The following is an 18,990-nucleotide window of genomic DNA, read 5'->3' as shown; positions in this document are numbered from 1 at the left end:
TGCAGCCAACAGCCTTGACAGCTCACTGTGAAGAACATCTTCAGAATCTTCTGGACTGTTTCACCCAAGTTTGCGAGGACTTCAAACAGCCTTATAAAACAACTTTCATGGGGCAGTATACCAGTAGCCCACCGAACATCGCTATAAACAATTATCAGTTGGATGTGGTGAAGGATAACCAACAACCTCTCTATAGATTCCAAAGTCAGCAGGCAGATTGGTTGAGCCTCATGAACATTTGCCAGGCTCTCAAAGCGGGTCTGAAACAACACTAAACTGACCTTAAAGACAAAGACGACTGTTGACAAAGCCTGCATCCATGGCAGTGAGTCAAGTACTATGTAATCAAGGGAAGAAAGGAGGCTCAATATTTTCCACATGCGCAAACTGAGGAAGATTCAGCTTGGGACTCCGGCGAGGGCAGTCGCATCTCCTCCTCTCTCCTCTATCGCTGCTCCAACCTTTAAAGTCCCTACTTCACCAGGAAGTGAATTCTTCAAACTATAATGGATTACTCATGGAATTGATCAGCTGGTCTCTGAACGCTATTGACACCGTTTTTTCTACAAGAAGATCAGGGCCGGGGGACCCTGCGTGCCCGGATGGAACTTACCCTGCGGGCTATGTTCTCTACGCCTTGGAGACTTTGCGTGTCGCATGCTTTGCGCCTTTTTCTGTGGAGGACATCAAGGATTTATTCATATTTGGATTCATAGTAGGAGGGCTGGTACTTATTGGCTTATGTGCTGCCCTGACCTACCGGAAGATTAGCAAGACGGCTGCTGCCAAAACCACGACCCCTCGCTTGTCCATCATGATTAATGAGTTGGGCAAGGCGATGCATTCTCAGACTGCGTTAACCTTGAATTCAGACGCAAATTGGATAACATCTCAGAGCAAATGTGTGCCTTGCAGGAGAAGGTGAAGATTTCAGAGGCCGGGAATTTTTCATAATTGGGATTTGGTTTGTTTATGTGAAACTGGAAAAGTGCTTTTCACTGCTCAACCACAAACACGGCAGGCTTATCAGCCTTTCAAGGATAAATGCCCATTGTTTTTCCTCCAGAAGAATTTCTGTGGCCTTGGGAAGATTGGCTGCCTCCTTATCTCTCTTACTCCAGTACACAAGGACAGACAGACTCACACATGGACAAAGACTGAAGCATGCTCCACTTTCCCCCTACCTCCTTTCCTGCCCCCATCACACACCCCATCCCAGCCACCGCTCACGCCACCCCTTTCCCCTCTGGGTGCTGCGCAATTTACCTGCGGCAGGTCCCTGTTCCCCCCAAGCTAGCAGCAGGGCGACTCCAGTTGCAGCGGCTACCACACACTCACATCACCTCAATTTGGAAAACGGACTGTTTCAAGTTTAGTGCACATAAACAATGTCAATTGTATATGTGTTGTCTTAATTCTGATGTGTGCCATTATTACGGTAAACAAGTAATAACTGTGGATTAATTGCTGTTTGTCTGTGGAAATGTGAGTGTGGACGTAATCTCGCTGTTGTTGCCCTTGTAATGACAATGACAATAAAGCTCATCCATCCATCCATTCTGGGCATCAAATGGACGGATTGTATAACAAACAATGAGGTACTCGAGCATCATCACTCTGCTACATCAATGTCGCCTTCGATAGCTAGGACACGTCTGCAAGATGCAGGATAGTAAATGGACTGCATTTACTTAGTGCTTTTCCATCTGCATCAGATGCTCCAAGTGCTTTACCAGCACCTCACATTCACCTTGATTTGAGGGTGCTGCCATACAAGGTACTCACTACACACCAGTAGCAACTAGGGGATTAAGGACCTTGCCCAAGGGCCCTTAATGATTTTCTGAATTTGAACCGGATTTGGGATTTGAACCGAGGATCCTCTGGTCTCAAGCCCAACGCTTAAACCACTAGACCATCACCTCCCCTAATGGCTGGATTCCAAAACATACTGTATGATAAGCTTGCGACAGGCAACAGAGCCCAGACCCGCCTTCAGCTTTGGTTCAAGGATGTCTGCAAAAGAGACATAAAGGCCCACACTCTCACAAGCACCACTAGCTTAGTTTATGGCAAGCTAAAAGTGGACGCTTTCATTTTGGCCGAATAACTATAGCTTTTATATATTCTGTGTTAGTATGCACCCGCGGCCGACGTGCTTGATGAATCCCCGCTCAAAAAGTAGTTCCCAAACAATGCTGTGTTTGCGATGACAGTACGTTTTCATGGGGAACAAAAACATAAGGAGTATATTTGGCACAAGAACTTGTGTATCTCGTGTGTTTTTACGCCTAAATGATCTTAAGTCAATATACTCACACTCATCCAGCAGCATCTACTCATGTCAGGCGAAAGTAGTCCGGCGAGCTATCCCACAATGCCAAAATAGCAGAGATGTTGCTCCAACAAGAGCGGCACGTTGAGCAGGGTGATAAAGACCCTCAACATGGACATTAATGGATGGGAAGACCTTGCCCAAGATCACACCTGCTGGAGGTAGGAATTGAACCAAAATGCACATAAGGGAAAAGAAACTACAGCTTGTGGCAGAGGAACAAATAACAAAATGCAAAAACAGCCAACAAGCATGTGTGTGTGTGTGTGTGTGTGTGTGTGTGTGTGTGTGTGTGTGTGTGTGTGTGTGTGTGTGTGTGTGTGTGTGTGTGTGTGTGTGTGTGTGTGTGTGTGTGTGTGTGTGTGTGTAGATAGATAGATAGATAGATAGATAGATAGATAGATAGATAGATAGATAGATAGATAGATAGATAGATAGATAGATAGATAGATAGATAGATAGATAGATAGATAGATAGATAGATAGATAGATAGATAGATGCGTCACAGTGGTTTAAATCCTGGAGACGCCCAGCAATGTATGAAAATAAGGGCAAAGTCTTTAAAAATACATATTTTTATTTCATCCCACGTTTCCAGATTCAAAGAAATCTGTTTCACATCTGACATTTCTACGGTAGCAGTTAACTCATGTTGCTTAAATAACACTAAAAATTGACCTCTGCTCAAGATCTCCAACAATGAATTGCAAATAAAAATTACTACACAAGAAAGTAAGAATAACACAAATTTTTTTTTGGACTAACCCAGGTTTCTACTCAGCTCAGACAAAATGGCAGGAGAACCTTCCTCAAGATCTGCTGAGACTGATTTGCACAGCAGGACTGATAAAAAATTGACTGGTACACAAATTTGTGGGGAGTTCTTTTAACTTTTCTGGGGCAGCACGGTGGCTTAGTGGTTAGCAATGTTGCCTCACAGCACCAAGGCCATGGGATCAATTTCCACCTTTGGTCTTTCTGTGTGGAGTTTGCATGTTCTCTCCATGTTTGTGTGGGTTCCCTCCAAGTGTCCGGTTTCCTCCCACATCTAAAGACAAGCAGGTTAGGTGAACTTTGTAGTTGTCCAGGTCTCCCTAGTAGAACAGATCTCAATGGGACGAACCTGGTTAAATTAAATTTTCATCCTTTGTTTATAGTATTTACTGGCCATCGTGGCACTCGTGTCTCTCAGAACTGCTAAGTGTTCATGTTTCAATTAATTAATTTCAGTAACAGACTATCTAAACAGTCCAGTATTTACTGAGAGTAAAATTTTAGTATCATTGAATTGGTATCCTAGCACGTTAACACTAATTAGTGGATATCAATAGCTTGGTGATGCTAGCCATACGCCATACCAATTTTGCTGCATTTAATGGGGCATCAATGCATCAAAGCTAGCCATTTTAAGAATTACCATACACCCAAACTGAACGTTACCTAACCTGTTACCATTAGCTAGCTTGGTTTCGAGAGAGGTGGGTGTGCATAGGCTACATTCTTGCTGCCCAGGTCACATCAGTCTTGCCTACACTTCACCCCTTTACCCATTTATGGGTTGATTGGGAGTTAGGCAGAGTCAGCCACTGCCAAGATGGCGACATCTAGAGCATCATTCAAACCAGCTCTTCAGAAAACCAATGGGTGTCGTCATGAAGGGTTTGTCCAGTAATATGTAAAGTCAATGTAAAGTCAATGGTTAAAATTGATCTCTGCCACAACTGGCTAAAAAGGGCTTTTACAAACAAACTAGAGTGTTGCCCGTGGGGATCCATTCGGTAGTGTTTATGAGGGCCCCTTCACACATAGTACAAATGTCATGGTCTGGCCCTTTTGGGGCCAGCTGTTATGATTTTGGACCTTTTTTCCATGTTCTGAGCCTCTATGCCATGTCTTATTATCATTGTCATGTTCATGTTATGTTTGCTTTTGTTTCATTTATTCTCTGTGTATCTTTTCTTTGCCACATATTTTGTTTTGCTTTATTGTTTATTATTTGCTTGTCATTTTCAAATGAAGATTTCTCCGTTGAATGACAGATCTGGGCTTGCAGATTTACTTTACTACATTCAGAAGGATCTTATGTGTAAATATAAGTCATTTTTTGGTCCAAAGATCTGACTGCATTTATTTCAATGCAGGTCTACTTTAAGTCACTCTTGGTAATAGCAACATAACACTTAACTAAACTGATTAAACCAATTGAACTACAAAAACACAATAAATCAATAACACTAACAACACTGTTAAACTAACATGAACCACCATAACCCCAAACTCCCATGGTGCATTGCAGCACAATGTCCATTGTTTACTGGTTAAATAAAATCAGTAATTTCTCCAAAAATATTTGTCCTATCAACTTTCTGTTTTCACAGCATTCATCTTTGAACCAAAATACATAAGCATACCAAACTGCAAATGTCAGCTCTCCCTGGTTTCGCCATGATCAAAGCCATATACACGCACCCACACAGAGGCCACTTGGCTATTATGAAAACAAAAACATTGTGACATTATGGTGACATTAAAGAATGAAATGCAGTCATCTTGACATAAACTCTGAAAAACACAGACAGGTCCATATACATCTTTAAAATATGGATATTTTAGGTGTCAAGCTCATTGGATCACAGAAAGATTGCAAAGGTGGTAAAACAGTGAAGGCGGATAAAGCTGTAAGGACCTGTGAAACTGGGTTGAATATCTTCAGTCAGATGGAGATACTGTTCTCCTGGTATCTCCTGGCATTTACAACTAAACTTTGCTTTCACCTGGGAGACATGGATCAACTCAACACAGTGGAAGTAAAGACTTCTTGTCACTCTCTGGAAAGGAAAAATCGCCTAGACCAACGACAGGGGTATTACACGGTTCTCTGTGCCAGGCAATGTACTTGATTCAGTCGGTCTTAATGGGATTCAGTTCCTGCTACTTGCTGCTCAGTGACCAAAGCAGTCTGATTTTATGCCCAAGAAGTCAACTTTATACAAGCTCTATGAGTAGTCAATGCAAGTGAATGCAAGCAAGAATATTGATAATCTATCTTTACACCAGATGTTGATTTTTACATTTGATTCATTTGACTGGTGATGTCTTAAGTACTGCGAGTGCTGTGTGGCTCAGGAGCAGATTGTCTCTCATTTCAGTCCAGTGAATTCCAGCATTTGTCCGGGATACATTCTGGCTCCTACTCCATTCAGTGCTTGTACGGTGCATCTGGAAAGTATTCATAGCACTTCACGTGTTCCATATTTTGTTATGTTGCAGCCTTATTCCAAAATGGAGTAAATTCATTTTTTCCCTCACAATTCTACTCACAACATCCCATAATGACTACATGAAAAAAGTTTGAAATTTTTACAAATGGGGAAGCCATGCATAAAAGGGAACTGGTCCTTGGTGGAATACATCAAAATAAAAGGTGAATGGTGGAAAGAGTTGCACTTTATGTGCTGTCCCTAAATTTTAAAGTGCTAAAAACAGTTGTTATATGTTCAGATGTGTGTTATTCTCTCAATATCTCTCTGACAAGTCAATAAAATAACAGGGACAGAGTTGACTTTACAGTAAGTGTTGCACATTACATGGTTTCTTTATATCCTGACAGTATTCCTGTGTGAAGACAGCACTGACAGTTATTCCTCGCAGTCATTCTCATCATCATTTCAAAAGTATAGAAACCTGCTGCAGAAGATGTGGACCCGAAACATGATTATCAATAAAACATCATGACATTCTTAATATTTTGGTTTGCCACTGTGCAGCACAACTAAAACACCAACATGTTTCCTGTCACCAGCAAAGATCATCACACTCACGTTTGGCTTCTCACATCATTGTACACGTACCAGATTTGTTATCGTTATCACCACCTGCTATACTCTCCTTCCTGTTGGGATCATTGAGCTCATCAAACAGCCCAGTGTCAATCATCTCTTGCTGCCACTGAATGGCCACAGCTCCTGTGCTGAACTCTTTGAAGAATTTCTCATCTTTGCTGTCAAATTCAATGCCTTTAATCTCAGAGAACTCTGCAATGTCATCGGTGTCCTTAGCGTAGACAACGTTGGGCTTAGGCACCCACGGAGGATCGATCAACCCAGCCTCCAGCCGTGGGAAGTTGATGGACTTGAACCATGGATGCTTCCTGGGATCCTCCTTGTTGTTCCTGAAGAGGAAAACAATCCTGTTGTTTATGTTTCATAAGTAGAATGTCAGATTTGCCAACACATAGTAATTCAGACCCCTGTCAACCTGAATAAGTTGGTAGATCTTAAAATAAAAAAATAAAAAAAAACCTGAAGCAACTGATTACCTTAATTTTTTAAGTTTATATAGTCAAAAATTGTTATGATTTGTTTGTTTTTAAATTGGCATTTTCCATACTGTCCCAACCTACCATCGACATTAACGCTTGTCCGATTGTCCGGGACAAGTGTAAAATGTGATCAGACAAGCAATATGCTCTAAATTGTTATCCAACTGGACAAGTGGCATTTTTTTGGTTTAAAACGTTCAAATTCTTTATTTTCATCGCTCAGAACCAAAATACCCGCCTTTTTGTTTTCTTATTTACATCACGTCTTGTCTTGCACCTCGCGCCGTGCCATCAGTGTTCTTTCAGCGCTGTCACACTCTGCTCTGCTCTCAGGTAGTTTTCTAAAATCCAGCCAGGTTGTTTGTGCTGAACTGTCCGCTCGTCCCTCCCCCACCGGCAGGCTGCAGCTCAGAGAGCACAGTGGAAATAAAACTCAAAGTCTTCAGATAAGCTCTTTCTGCTTTGCATAGCTCCAGAAATTAATTTCTAGGCTTTAAATTTACAGATGAAAGCCTTCATGTTTCCAAAGTTTGCTCAAATACGGTGTGAGAGTGAAGAGACTCTCGTTCCCTCACAGAGAGAGAGAGAAAGAGAGAGAGGAGGAAAAAGTGTGAACAGCAGACACTACACACTGTAAAAAAGCAGCAAAATCATTTTAATCAATGATCATCTTCACGACACAGCCTCAGTGAAACAGCAAAGTGTGAAAAACTGAGTCAGAAAGTTTTTCATCCATGATTTCATCATTAAAAGAGCAAATTTACTCCTTTACTTCTTCCAGAATTATTTTTTTCATTTTCTTTTTATTATTGTTGTTTATGCATCAATGACACCTGATCAAATTACTTGTATGTGAGAACTTACTTGGCAATAAATTTGATTCTGATTTGACAATCAAATCAGTCCAGATTTAGCTCTTGTTCAAACAAGACAATTAGGAGTTATATTGTTTAAAAAAAAAAAAGTATGCAATTCCACTCAAAAATGTTGAAAAAAAAAAAGCTAAACTGTCAACATGACAGAAAAATTCTGCCTAGACGCTTAATGGATTAAAGGTACAGTGCGTCATTTTTAAAGAAGACAGCAAATGTTATGTCCATCAAATAATAATGTGTTTTTAAACTTTTCACTGTTATTTTCTTAAGATAGACAGAAAAATACAAAAAAGAACTTTGATGTTACAACATAAGTGTAATTTTTTTGTCTATTATTCTTGCTTTCAGTGCCTCGGGTGATAACTGCCAACAGCACTGCTGTACTAAAAATTTCTGGAGAGAACCCTGTATCATGTGTGCATGAGACCACTGTATGGAGTGTGCGTTCGTAGCATCTTCTTGCGAGATGCTGTGGCGGGAAACATTAGATAACGAACATTGCATCGATTAACATGCCTTTTGAAGAATATATTGAACAGTGTCTTTTTTAAAACCTCTGAAACCGGGCCAGATACCAGAGAAAACACCAGTCAAATGCAAAGCATCAATCCCTGCAAGTGTAGAAGCTTCAAAGAAGAAGTATGAAGAGAGAGGAAGTTTGTGAGTAGCTGGACACAGGATTATCCATGGCTGGGGCACAAGGAAGAGGACAATACAATATACTGCCATGTCTGTCGGGATTTTCCTTCAATTGCAGACCAGTAAGTCATTTTTAAATGTTGAAATAAAATAATTTGATTTCCTTTATAAAATACATACTGGCAAATGATCATGCATTGAACAGTGATGAATTCAGAAAACACACAGGAGAGAAGCAGATGCATATTGTCATTTACCAATTATTTAAATTTTTTCCCCAATTATGAACAATCGCAGGAGAGAAACATTATGAGCTGTGTTGGTTAACGGATTAAAAGGCTAGAGGCTATGCATGCAATATGTAATACATTTTATTTTTTGGAAATTGAATTTTACCACCCACACAGGAGAGAAGCAATTTATGAAATGTGTAATTTCAGTACTTCCACAGTAGCATGCCCCCAGACACCCCTAGGTGACACGCGCCATTGGCGCGTGTATCGCGTGCCTTCAGCATGCTTCACGCAACTCATGCCTGCAGCGCTCGCTTGTCCGGACAACCAGCTTTTCCTACAGGACAAGTAAACTGCCATGGTTACTTGTCCTATGGACAAGTACACTAAAAAGCTTAATGTCAATGCCTGACAACTTTTTGTGATTTGAGCTGCACTTGCTGAAAGTGGAGACACTGTGTATAAAAATGGTTCTAATTACTAAATTCATTCATTTTCTCAAACCACCACTGATGTAGGAATTACAAAAACTATGTCACTGTCAAACTAATCATATACATGACTGTGGGCCACTAGTTGTTTTTAAAGAGATATTAAATTTTGTTGCCAAAAAATACCCCATAAACACTGAAATGATACAGGATTAGAATGCATTTTCAAATTGTTAAGAAACAACACTGTTGCTGTTATTACATCTTAATGCAGCATGTAACACTATTACTAACTGTATTTTGCTGAAGAAACTTTAGCAATTTGTGGCAAATGGTGTAATGGCTGAATTTTTTTTTTTTTTTTTGCCAGGTTGATCACATTGTATCTGTATTTCCCTTTCTGCAATTCAAGTGTGGCACACACACCAGGGTTCTATTCAAAGCCCACTGCTCTTTTCCATTTATGTTGTACCTCTTTGTTTGAATTAGACATAGTTATAGGATTAGTGTTTCCTGTTATGCTGATGACACATAACTTTACATACCTGTTCATATGAGTATAAAAGAAGAAGAGCATTTATTTGTTACTCTACAAAGAATGAAAGTGGTCCACTGAATTTTAATCCATCCTATTTATAGTTTCATATTTCCAAGTCTTGGCTGGGCAAAGTAACCTGCATTGGGGCTATATGGAACTAAAATTTGTTTTTATTATTATTAAATTATTTTTATTGTTAAATTATTATTATTAGGAGCAGTGTGCAGCCACAGTCTGGCCAACTTTGCAGACACCATCTTTGTTAAGAGCAATGATTTCTTTAATGTGCATGTTTTGATGGTGGGAGGAAACCCACACAGAAATAGGAAAGCCAAAAATTAACGGGAACCTGTCCTTGGTGGAATAAATCCTGGACTACCTTGATGTGCGGCTAAAATAATAACCACTGTGCCAGTGCATGGCCATGTTACTGCATTATTAGCACTGCTTCAGACACCAGTATGATAGCACAATAGAAGGGTCTGTAATTATCATATCAAATATGAAACAGTAGTGGGCCATCTCATCTCATAGAATTTAAGACTTATGCATGGTTTTATCTTCCATGTTGTATGCTTACTCTAAGGTGAAAAAGAAGTCAGCAGGCTGTAGAGCTTTGTTTTACACATGATAAAAAAGGAAGTGTTAAAATCTCAGAGTAAAAAATTTTATTTAAATTAATTTAAATGGTCCTGTGTTATTTAATAGACTGTATTAAACAACACAGAATTGCATCTACGTATTTTCCAGCGCTGATCACGTTAGTGCTAATTCAGGTTTTTTTTCAAGTGTAATTTAACTCTCAGCAGATGTAATTTTAACATAGGTTGAATGAGAAATTAGAAAAAGGTATTCTTCTAACGGGTTATGTGTTTTCAGTGAGGGTGTTTAGACAGTGCTGTCCTATTACAAATGGATGGTTGTGAGTTCAAATGCTGCATGTCGTCTTTGTCTGTGGTAATCCTATAAACATTGCCCAAAACATTCATTTATTGATCCCTCTTATTCCAATTAAGAGTCATGGGGGCTGGAGCCAATTCCAGTGATCATGGGGCGAGAGGCAGGGTACACCCTGGGCACGCCACCAGTCTATCACAGAGCACAGATAGACAAACACATTCACACCTACAGCCAAGTCAAAAATTCAGTCACCAGTTCACCTAACCTGCATGTCTTTGGAAGTGGGAGGAAGCTGGTGCACCTGGATGGGACCCTGAGCAAACACATGGAGAACATGCAAACTCCACACAGAAAAGGCCAGGTGGGAAGTGAACCCAGGACCTTCTCTCTGTGAGGCACTAGTGGTAACCAAAAAGCCAATGTGCTGCCTGTTGCCCAAAACATTTATGCTTTTAAATACAATGTTAAAACTCTCAAGGCAGGCGCTGCAGATTTTCAACAGCTAAATGTCATGTATTGTGTTTATCCTCTATTGTGTGGTTGGGTTTTGGTTTTGGATTATGTTGCTTTTCTGGCTGGGTGTGCTTTGCTTGGGTTTTCTGGTCCGTATTTCTCTTGGCTGCCTTCTTTGAGCTTGGTGGGGGGCGGTTCACTTTGGTTGGGTCACGCCTTGTTCTGGGTCTTTCTGCACTTATCACTGAGAGTATTTAAACACCACTGGTTGCACCGTTTTTTTTTTTTTTGCCTGATCATTGTGCCCTCTGCCATCGCTTCTAGCTCTGTACCTTGCTCTTTCTAAGTCCTGCTTCCACCTTGTGTTTTGACCACCTGCCTGTATTTTTTGACCACGCCATTGCCTGATGTTTTGGATCTGTTTGCTTCTCTTGGACTGCCTCTCTGTGTACCAAACCCAGCTAAGCCTTTCAGTAAACGCCTCCTTGAACCAGAGCTACGTAGTCGAGTCCTGCATTTGTCTCCAGCCTTCTTTTTCTGACAACCCTGATAGAACGATCAGGCCAACAATGGAGACAGCGGTCTCGAACCTGTTCCAGACAGCTGTTCGTCACCATAGCCGCCAGCTGGCAGAACAAGAGGACCGCATCACCGCCTTAAGCACTGGAATCTCTGACCTGGCCAAGAGACAGGACGCCTTCATGTCCTCAGTGAGCACACAGATCAACCAGCTTATAACCTCCCTGACACCTCAGGCTCCATCCGCCTCGGCCTCTACCAACCAGCCGCCGACAGGACCAAGTGCTGCCTCGCCAGTACCTACAGCTGCCCCTGTTGTCTGCAACCAGCTGTCTCGACCTGAGCATTTCTCCGGAGAATCCGGAGACGTCAAGCCCTTCCTTACACAATGCGACCTGCACTTCGAGTTAATGTCAGCAATGTTTCCGTCCGACAGGTCAAAGATAGCATTCATCATAACTCACCTCACCGGCCGGGCAGCGGCGTGGGCCTCAGCAGAGTGGAGCAGGCAGTCTCCAGTGTGTGGATCGCTCCAGGCGTTCAAGACCGCACTCCTCCAGGTCTTCCAGCATACGTCACTGGGCCGTGAGGCAGCCCGTTCCCTGATGCGTCGTCGGCAGGGAAACAGACGTGTCGCCGACTACGCCATTGATTTCCGCATTCTCGCGGCGAAGAACAAGTGGAACCCGCCCGCACTCCATGACGTGTTCTTCCAAGGCCTATCGACGCAGATCCAGGATCAGCTGATAGCTGTTGATCTCCTGGAACAACTGGACGAGCTTATCGCACTAGCCATCCGCACTGATCGCTGGCTGGCGGACCGGCCCCGACAAGACGTGCGCGCCTCGCCCCAGCACTCGGAATCTTCGTCCGCTCATCACGCCGGGTCCTCTGCTTCCAGCTCCAGCTCGTCTCATGCAGCTTCAGAAGAGCCGATGCAGCTGGGACGTACCCGGCTGACCACCGAAGAGCGGCAGCGCCGGAGAGACCAGGGATTGTGTTTCTATTGTGGTCAGGCGGGTCATGTGGTCACTGAGTGCCAAGCCAGGGGTGCCCCCGTGCGGTCACAACAGGTACGCCAGGTGAGTCAAAATTCTATTACTTCTGTTACTCCTCAAAACGTGATCACGGCCAGTTTAATTTCCGATCATTCATCATGCTCTGTTCCGATATTTATTGATTCAGGTTCTGATGCAAATTTAGTGCAATCTTCTCTCACCAGGTCTTTACACCTTAAGCTGTACCGTCTCTCACGGCCGCTGGTAATGCATGCCGTGGATGGTCATGTGCTGGGTCACATCACCCACCGCACTCAGTCTGTTCAGTTGATCATAGCCGGTACCCATTCAGAAACGATAAGCTTTCATGTATTTGATAAAATGACTCACTCCACCATTTTGGGGCATCCCTGGTTAAAAATACATTGTCCACAAGTAAACTGGTCCGACAGACAAATCACTTCCTGGGGCTCTGCCTGTGCGGGGCGCTGTTTCGCAACGTCCGTGAGGATCGCTAATCCTCTTAATCCTGATTTGGCAAGAGTACCTACTGAGTACCACGATCTTACAGAAGTATTTAGCAAAGTCAAGGCAAAGTCGCTGCCACCACATCGTGCTTATGACTGTGCCATTGAGCTACTTCCAGGCACGAGTCCCCCACGGGGAAAACTTTTTTCTCTGACCGGCCCTGAATGCATCGCCATGAACGAATACATCCAGGAATCCTTAGAGGCCGGTTTGATTCGCCCATCATCATCTCCCGCAGGGGCGGGGTTTTTCTTTGTAGAAAAGAAAGATAAGTCACTCCGTCCCTGTATTGACTATCGCGGGCTAAACAACGTCACTGTTAAAAACCGTTATCCCCTGCCACTAATAGCTTCTGTGTTTGAACTACTAGAGGGCGCCACAATCTTCACCAAGCTCGATCTCCGCAATGCCTATCATTTAGTGAGGATCAGTCAGGGAGATGAATGGAAGACCGCTTTCAATACTCCCACTGGTCATTATGAATATTTAGTCATGCCCTTTGGCTTAACCAATGCACCTGCAGTATTTCAGAACCTGATCAATGACGTGTTACAAGATTTTCTAAATAAGTTTGTGTTTGTGTATCTTGATGATATTCTGATTTTTTCCCCGGATGCAGAAACACACTCTCGACATGTGCGTACAGTGCTTGAGACCCTGTTATGCAATCAGTTATTCGTAAAAGCAGAAAAATGCGAATTTCACAAGTCCACCGTATCATTTCTAGGATTCATTATTGCACCAGGGTCAATCCGGATGGACCCAGCTAAGGTAGCCGCAGTGCGTGAGTGGACAACCCCAAAGGATCGCAAGGAGGTCCAAAGGTTTCTAGGATTTGCAAACTTTTATCGGAAGTTCATACAAAATTTCAGTTCGGTAGCTGCTCCTCTGCATAATGTTACCTCATCGCTCCGGCCCTTTTGCTGGACACCAGAGTGTGAGGAAGCATTTCAGGTCCTAAAGAAACGCTTTACAACGGCCCCTGTGTTGCTCCTCCCTGACCCCGCCCAACAGTTTGTGGTCGAAGTGGACGCTTCCGATGTGGGGATCGGAGCTATCTTGTCTCAGATCCATCCCACTGATAAGAAATTACATCCCTGTGCGTTTTTATCTCGTAAACTGACTCCAGCGGAGCATAATTATCACATTGGCGACCGCGAACTGTTGGCGGTTAAAGTGGCCTTGGAGGAGTGGCGCCACTGGTTGGAAGGGGCACAAGTACCGTTTTTGGTGTGGACCGATCATAAGAATCTAGAATATCTGCGCTCAGCGAAACGACTCAATTCCAGACAGGCTAGATGGTCTATTTTCTTTAGTCGTTTTAACTTCGTATTATCATACCGGCCCGGAACAAAAAATGGTAAACCCGATGCTCTCTCTCGACGGGAAGAACCATTGGATGAATCGGCAGAACCAGGGTCCATCTTGCCTGCATCCTGCTTCCTTTCGGTTCTTACCTGGGACATTGAGACCAAAGTTCAGTCTGCAATGCGCAGCATTCCTGTACCTCAGGACTGCCCTCTGGGGAGGCTGTACATGCCAGAGGTTCTCAGGGGGAAAGTGATTTGTTGGGCACATAGCAGCCGTTTCGCTTGCCATCAAGGAATTGGAAAGACAGCCACAATCATCCGGGAAAGGTTTTGGTGGCCTCGTTTACTCTCCGACGTAACAGAATATGTTGGGGCATGTACTACCTGCGCAATGCACAAATCTTCCAACCGATCACCAACAGGCAAGCTCCATCCGTTACCTGTCCCCACCCGACCATGGTCACACATCTCAGTGGACTTTGTTACCGGATTGCCTCCTTCCAAGGGACATACAGTAATTCTTACTGTGGTAGATCGTCTATCCAAGATGGCCCATTTTGTACCGCTACCAAAGCTGCCCACAGCCAAAGAAACCACAGAGGCCTTGTTAAACCACGTGTTCAGATTACACGGTTTTCCACAGGACATAGTGTCTGATCGAGGGCCCCAGTTTGTCTCACAATTTTGGGGGGAGTTTTGTCGACTCCTGGGAGTCACCTCCAGCCTCACCTCCGGGTATCACCCTCAGGCTAATGGACAGGCGGAGAGGGTCGATCAGGAGTTAGAAAAGGGACTAAGTATTCTCGCCTCACAGCACCCGGCTTCCTGGTCATCTCAGTTAGTATGGATAGAGCTCACACACAACTGTTTGCCATCGGCTTCTTCCGGCTACTCTCCTATCCACGTATCACATGGGTATCAACCTTCTTTGTTCTCTTCTACAGACCTAACCTCCCGGGTGCCCTCAGCCCTCTCCCTAATCCTCCGCTGTCGCCGAACCTGGGAGCGGGCCCTACGTTCTTCGGCGACCTACAAAGAGGCGGCCGACAGGAGGAGGACTCAGGAACCGATATACTCCCCAGGGCAACGAGTTTGGCTCTCCACCCGGCATCTGCCCATCCGTGGTCTGCCGAGGAAGCTTGCTCCCAGGTTCATGGGGCCATTCAACATCGCAAAGGTTGTTAATCCGGTCTCGGTACGTCTGTATGTGCCCCAGTCTATGAGGATACATCCCACCTTCCACGTCAGCCATGTCAAGCCTGCTCGGTCCAGTTTCCTGTGCCCTCCGGCCGTTCCCCCGCCTTCCGCCCGGTTTGTGGACAGGAGGCTGGCTTTTACGGTGAGGCGCCTCATGGGGTCTCGGCAGCGTGGGAGGGGGGTGCAGTATTTGGTGGACTGGGAGGGTTATGGGCCTGAAGAATGCTCATGGATCCCCTCTCGTTTCGTTTTGGATCCTGGACTGATCACGGACTTCCACACTCTGCATCCTGAGTCCCCTGGGCCGTCAGGGGCCGGCCGTTGAGGGGCGGTCCTGTCATGTATAGAGTTTATCCTCTATTGTGTGGTTGGGTTTTGGTTTTGGATTATGTTGCTTTTCTGGCTGGGTGTGCTTTGCTTGGGTTTTCTGGTCCATATTTCTCTTGGCTGCCTTCTTTGAGCTTGGTGGGGGGCGGTTCACTTTGGTTGGGTCACGCCTTGTTCTGGGTCTTTCTGCACTTATCACTGGGAGTATTTAAACACCACTGGTTGCATCATTTTTTTGCCTGATCGTTGTGCCCTGTGCCATCGCTTCTAGCTCTGTACCTTGCTCTTTCTAAGTCCTGCTTCCACCTTGTGTTTTGACCACCTGCCTGTATTATTTGACCACGCCATTGCCTGATGTTTTGGATCTGTTTGCTTCTCTTGGACTGCCTCTCTGTGTACCGAACCCAGCTAAGCCTTTCAGTAAACGCCTCCTTGAACCAGAGCTACGTAGTCGAGTCCTGCATTTGTCTCCAGCTTTCTTTTTCTGACAACCCTGATACTAAATAACTGATTTTTCCTCTTACTAAAAATTAATTTGAGCCCGAGAGGGTTAAAGTCCTCACTGTAGTACTGAATACAGTTTCCTATATTGCAAAATAAGTGCAACTATACTCCAGAACCTCTGAAGCCCAAATAATGTCAAGAATATAGTTAATTTTAACACTATGCAATGATTCGTCTGTGCACATATAATTGTAACAAGGTGAAGTCCAGATTTAAAAATTATGATCGCGAAGGAAGGGGTGCTGAACGCAGAGGAGTAGACGTGGGTTTTGCTCTCCACACTGGATGTGCTTTAAAATGTTTATTTTTGGCTCATATTGAAACTGTCTCAAGAGTGTTTGTGGTGTCATTTATTATACAGTCTGGACCAAGCAAGACGAGAGAAATGGGCAAACATGGACCAAAGGCTAAAGCCAACAACAGTGACACAGTAGCAAGTAGCTACCCGGAGGAGACAGCAGGCGAGGTTGAGGATGTGGGCCTGCCAGGTAGCCAACACAACGACGAAGACGAGTCAATCATGGTCAAGGTGACGGCCAGCATATCTAAAATGCTCAATGTTCAAGCTGAAGCCTCTGAATGAGCTCTCTGGGAAAACTGACTGTTTAATAAGGCGAAAGGACATGGCTGAGCAGAGGGTTTTGGATTTGGAGGACGCCACGGAACTGACTGCAAACACTGTGTAACAAACACTTGTCAGAAAAGACAAAAGCAAAAGCAACGGCTGAGAGTTTTACCTCCAATGAAGTACGATATCTCGGCGATGAGGTGGAGATGACGTCTGGGTTTTATGGAGTGCGATGATGAAGAATGAGTGACAGCTGTCAGGAATTAATGAGTGACAGCTGTCACTCCCGGCTGTGTCCGTGGCGGCTGCGCCCTCTCGTGCCTGAAGCCCGCACTTCAGGCAGGGCGCCCTTTGGTGGTGGGCCAGCAGTACCTCCTCTTCTGGCGGCCCACACAACAAAAGGAGGTAAATGACTATGTGATGAAACTGCCAGGAGCCAAATTAGCAGAGTCGCAATGACTTAAACACGTGAAGTTGTCATGTTTCTGTCCTGTTTGGGTTCCAGTTTTATTCGTCCCCTTTTCTTTTCCTTCAATTTGGCCCGGTCTTGACTTTGTTTTTATTTTTTGCCTCTTGATTATGTTCATTCTTGTTTCCGTTCATTCTGGTATTCTGGTTCTTATATTATTCTGTGGTCCCTGGTTTTTGTTCTTTATTGTATTCTTGGTTCTCACGTATTGCATTTTGGGTTTAGTCATTTATTGCTTTTCTTTCTGTCACTAGTTTCATTCTTGGTTATCTTTTGTTTTATTAGTCATGTATGTATTGCTTTAGCTTTTCACATTCTTTACATTATGCTTTAGTCACAGGTTTTTCTTATTGTTTATCTTCAGTGTTTTGTATCTGATTATGTTCCATTTGTGATTTATTTCTTATTAGTTATTTTGTATTGTCATTTTATTAATTTCTATATTTTATTCAGTGTCAGTTCTGTTTCAGTTTAGTTTATTATTTTTGATCTCCTGGTTTTCCACTTTATTGATTAATCACATTATCTCCTAGTTTTTCCCCTTTTGTTTTGCTCACTTTTATTATTGTCTGCCTTAAGCACGTCTCATTTTCCTCCATTAATTTTCCAGTCGCTTAGTTCCTTTGATTCGACTGCGTTGCGTTTTCCTCCCTCACTCTCTTGCACCTGTTTCTCATCTGTCACCCACGCCCCCCTTTCCAGATCCTTCATCCTCACATGCATCTTGTTTTCCTGTTACCGTCTTCCTTATTTAAACTGTGTCTGTTCACTCCTTCACTGCTCGTTTGTTGATGTTTATCACTTACCAGCACCTCGTCTCTGTTCTGTTTTTGCCACGCGGTGTTTTGACTCTGCTCTGTGTATCGGACCCTGCTTTAGCCTCAGCTCTGAAAATCCAGTTTGTTCGTGTACTGACCTTGCTTGTTTTCGACCACGTCCTCTGTCTCGCCCCTGCCTGGTACTTTTGCTCCGCGGACTGCCTTCCTGTTACCGAACCCCTGCCTGTAATAAAGACCAGTATTTTTACTCATACTTCCTGTTTGAGAGTCTGCATTTGTGTCCAGCCTCTATCTGTGCCTCGCCTTCACTGAGCCTGACAGAAGTAGGCTAAATACTTGAGGTTTATTGTTGTAAAATTATTTGTATATTATTGAGCAATTATGTTTATGGTTGAATTAATCCAGTGTGGGAATTTGTTGGAACTCCCCTTTAGTTGTACTTTAGTGTAGAGTACACCTAGTGCATTATTTGGGTGTCTGTGGTGTGTTTTTGTTTATTATTTTTATTTTATTTATTTTTTATAATGAGACTGTTTTTTGGTTCAGGCTCGTTGGTTAGGTTTTGCTTGAGGTTACAGACTGGTCTATTTGTACTAATTGCTATACAAAAGGGGGGGTATACATAAAACGCATTGTATTTGCTGCATATGTCATTTAAGAGAAGTACCTGAAATGTAAAAGGTTCCAATAATGTAATTAAGAAAAAGTCAATTTTGAATTCTCTGAAAAAAGAGTCAGTTCATGTTGCTTTCCTGCAAGAGACTCACCTAACTGTTGATGAGCATAGGAAATACTGTAAAGAATGGGTGAGCCAAGTTTTTTTTTCATCTTATTCTACAAATAAAAGAGGAGTTCTAATTTTAATACACAAAAATCTCCCTTTTACGGCTATATCCACCCATAAAGACAAGGAAGAGAGATATGTATTGGTCAAGGGGGTGTTACATGGGGAGAATGTCCTTTTTGTCAATGTATACGTCTTACGTGTAGCCAGGGGTGGACCTGGATGGGCCTGGGCCCGCCCACTTGTCAGCCAGGCCCGTCCCATCCAATGAGAAGGCTGAG

At 43.5% G+C, this 18,990-nt stretch overlaps 1 protein-coding gene across 1 annotated transcript in view; it reads right to left on the bottom strand.

Annotated features, from left to right (window-relative positions):
- Positions 1 to 5,740: 5,740 nt before the first annotated feature.
- grk7a (G protein-coupled receptor kinase 7a) overlaps positions 5,741 to 18,990 on the bottom strand; it is a 31,593-nt gene continuing 18,343 nt past the window's right edge. Inside the window, exon 4 of the mRNA XM_034183942.1 lies at positions 5,741 to 6,507. Coding sequence (XP_034039833.1) covers positions 6,168 to 6,507 — 340 coding nt within the window. The 3' untranslated portion in view covers positions 5,741 to 6,167. The remainder of the gene's footprint in view (positions 6,508 to 18,990) is intronic.

This window comes from Thalassophryne amazonica, chromosome 12, assembly GCF_902500255.1.
Source record: "Thalassophryne amazonica chromosome 12, fThaAma1.1, whole genome shotgun sequence".
NCBI lineage: Eukaryota > Metazoa > Chordata > Actinopteri > Batrachoidiformes > Batrachoididae > Thalassophryne > Thalassophryne amazonica.
Note: the sequence above shows the minus strand (reverse complement) of the source record. Positions and strands in the feature narration are given on the sequence as shown.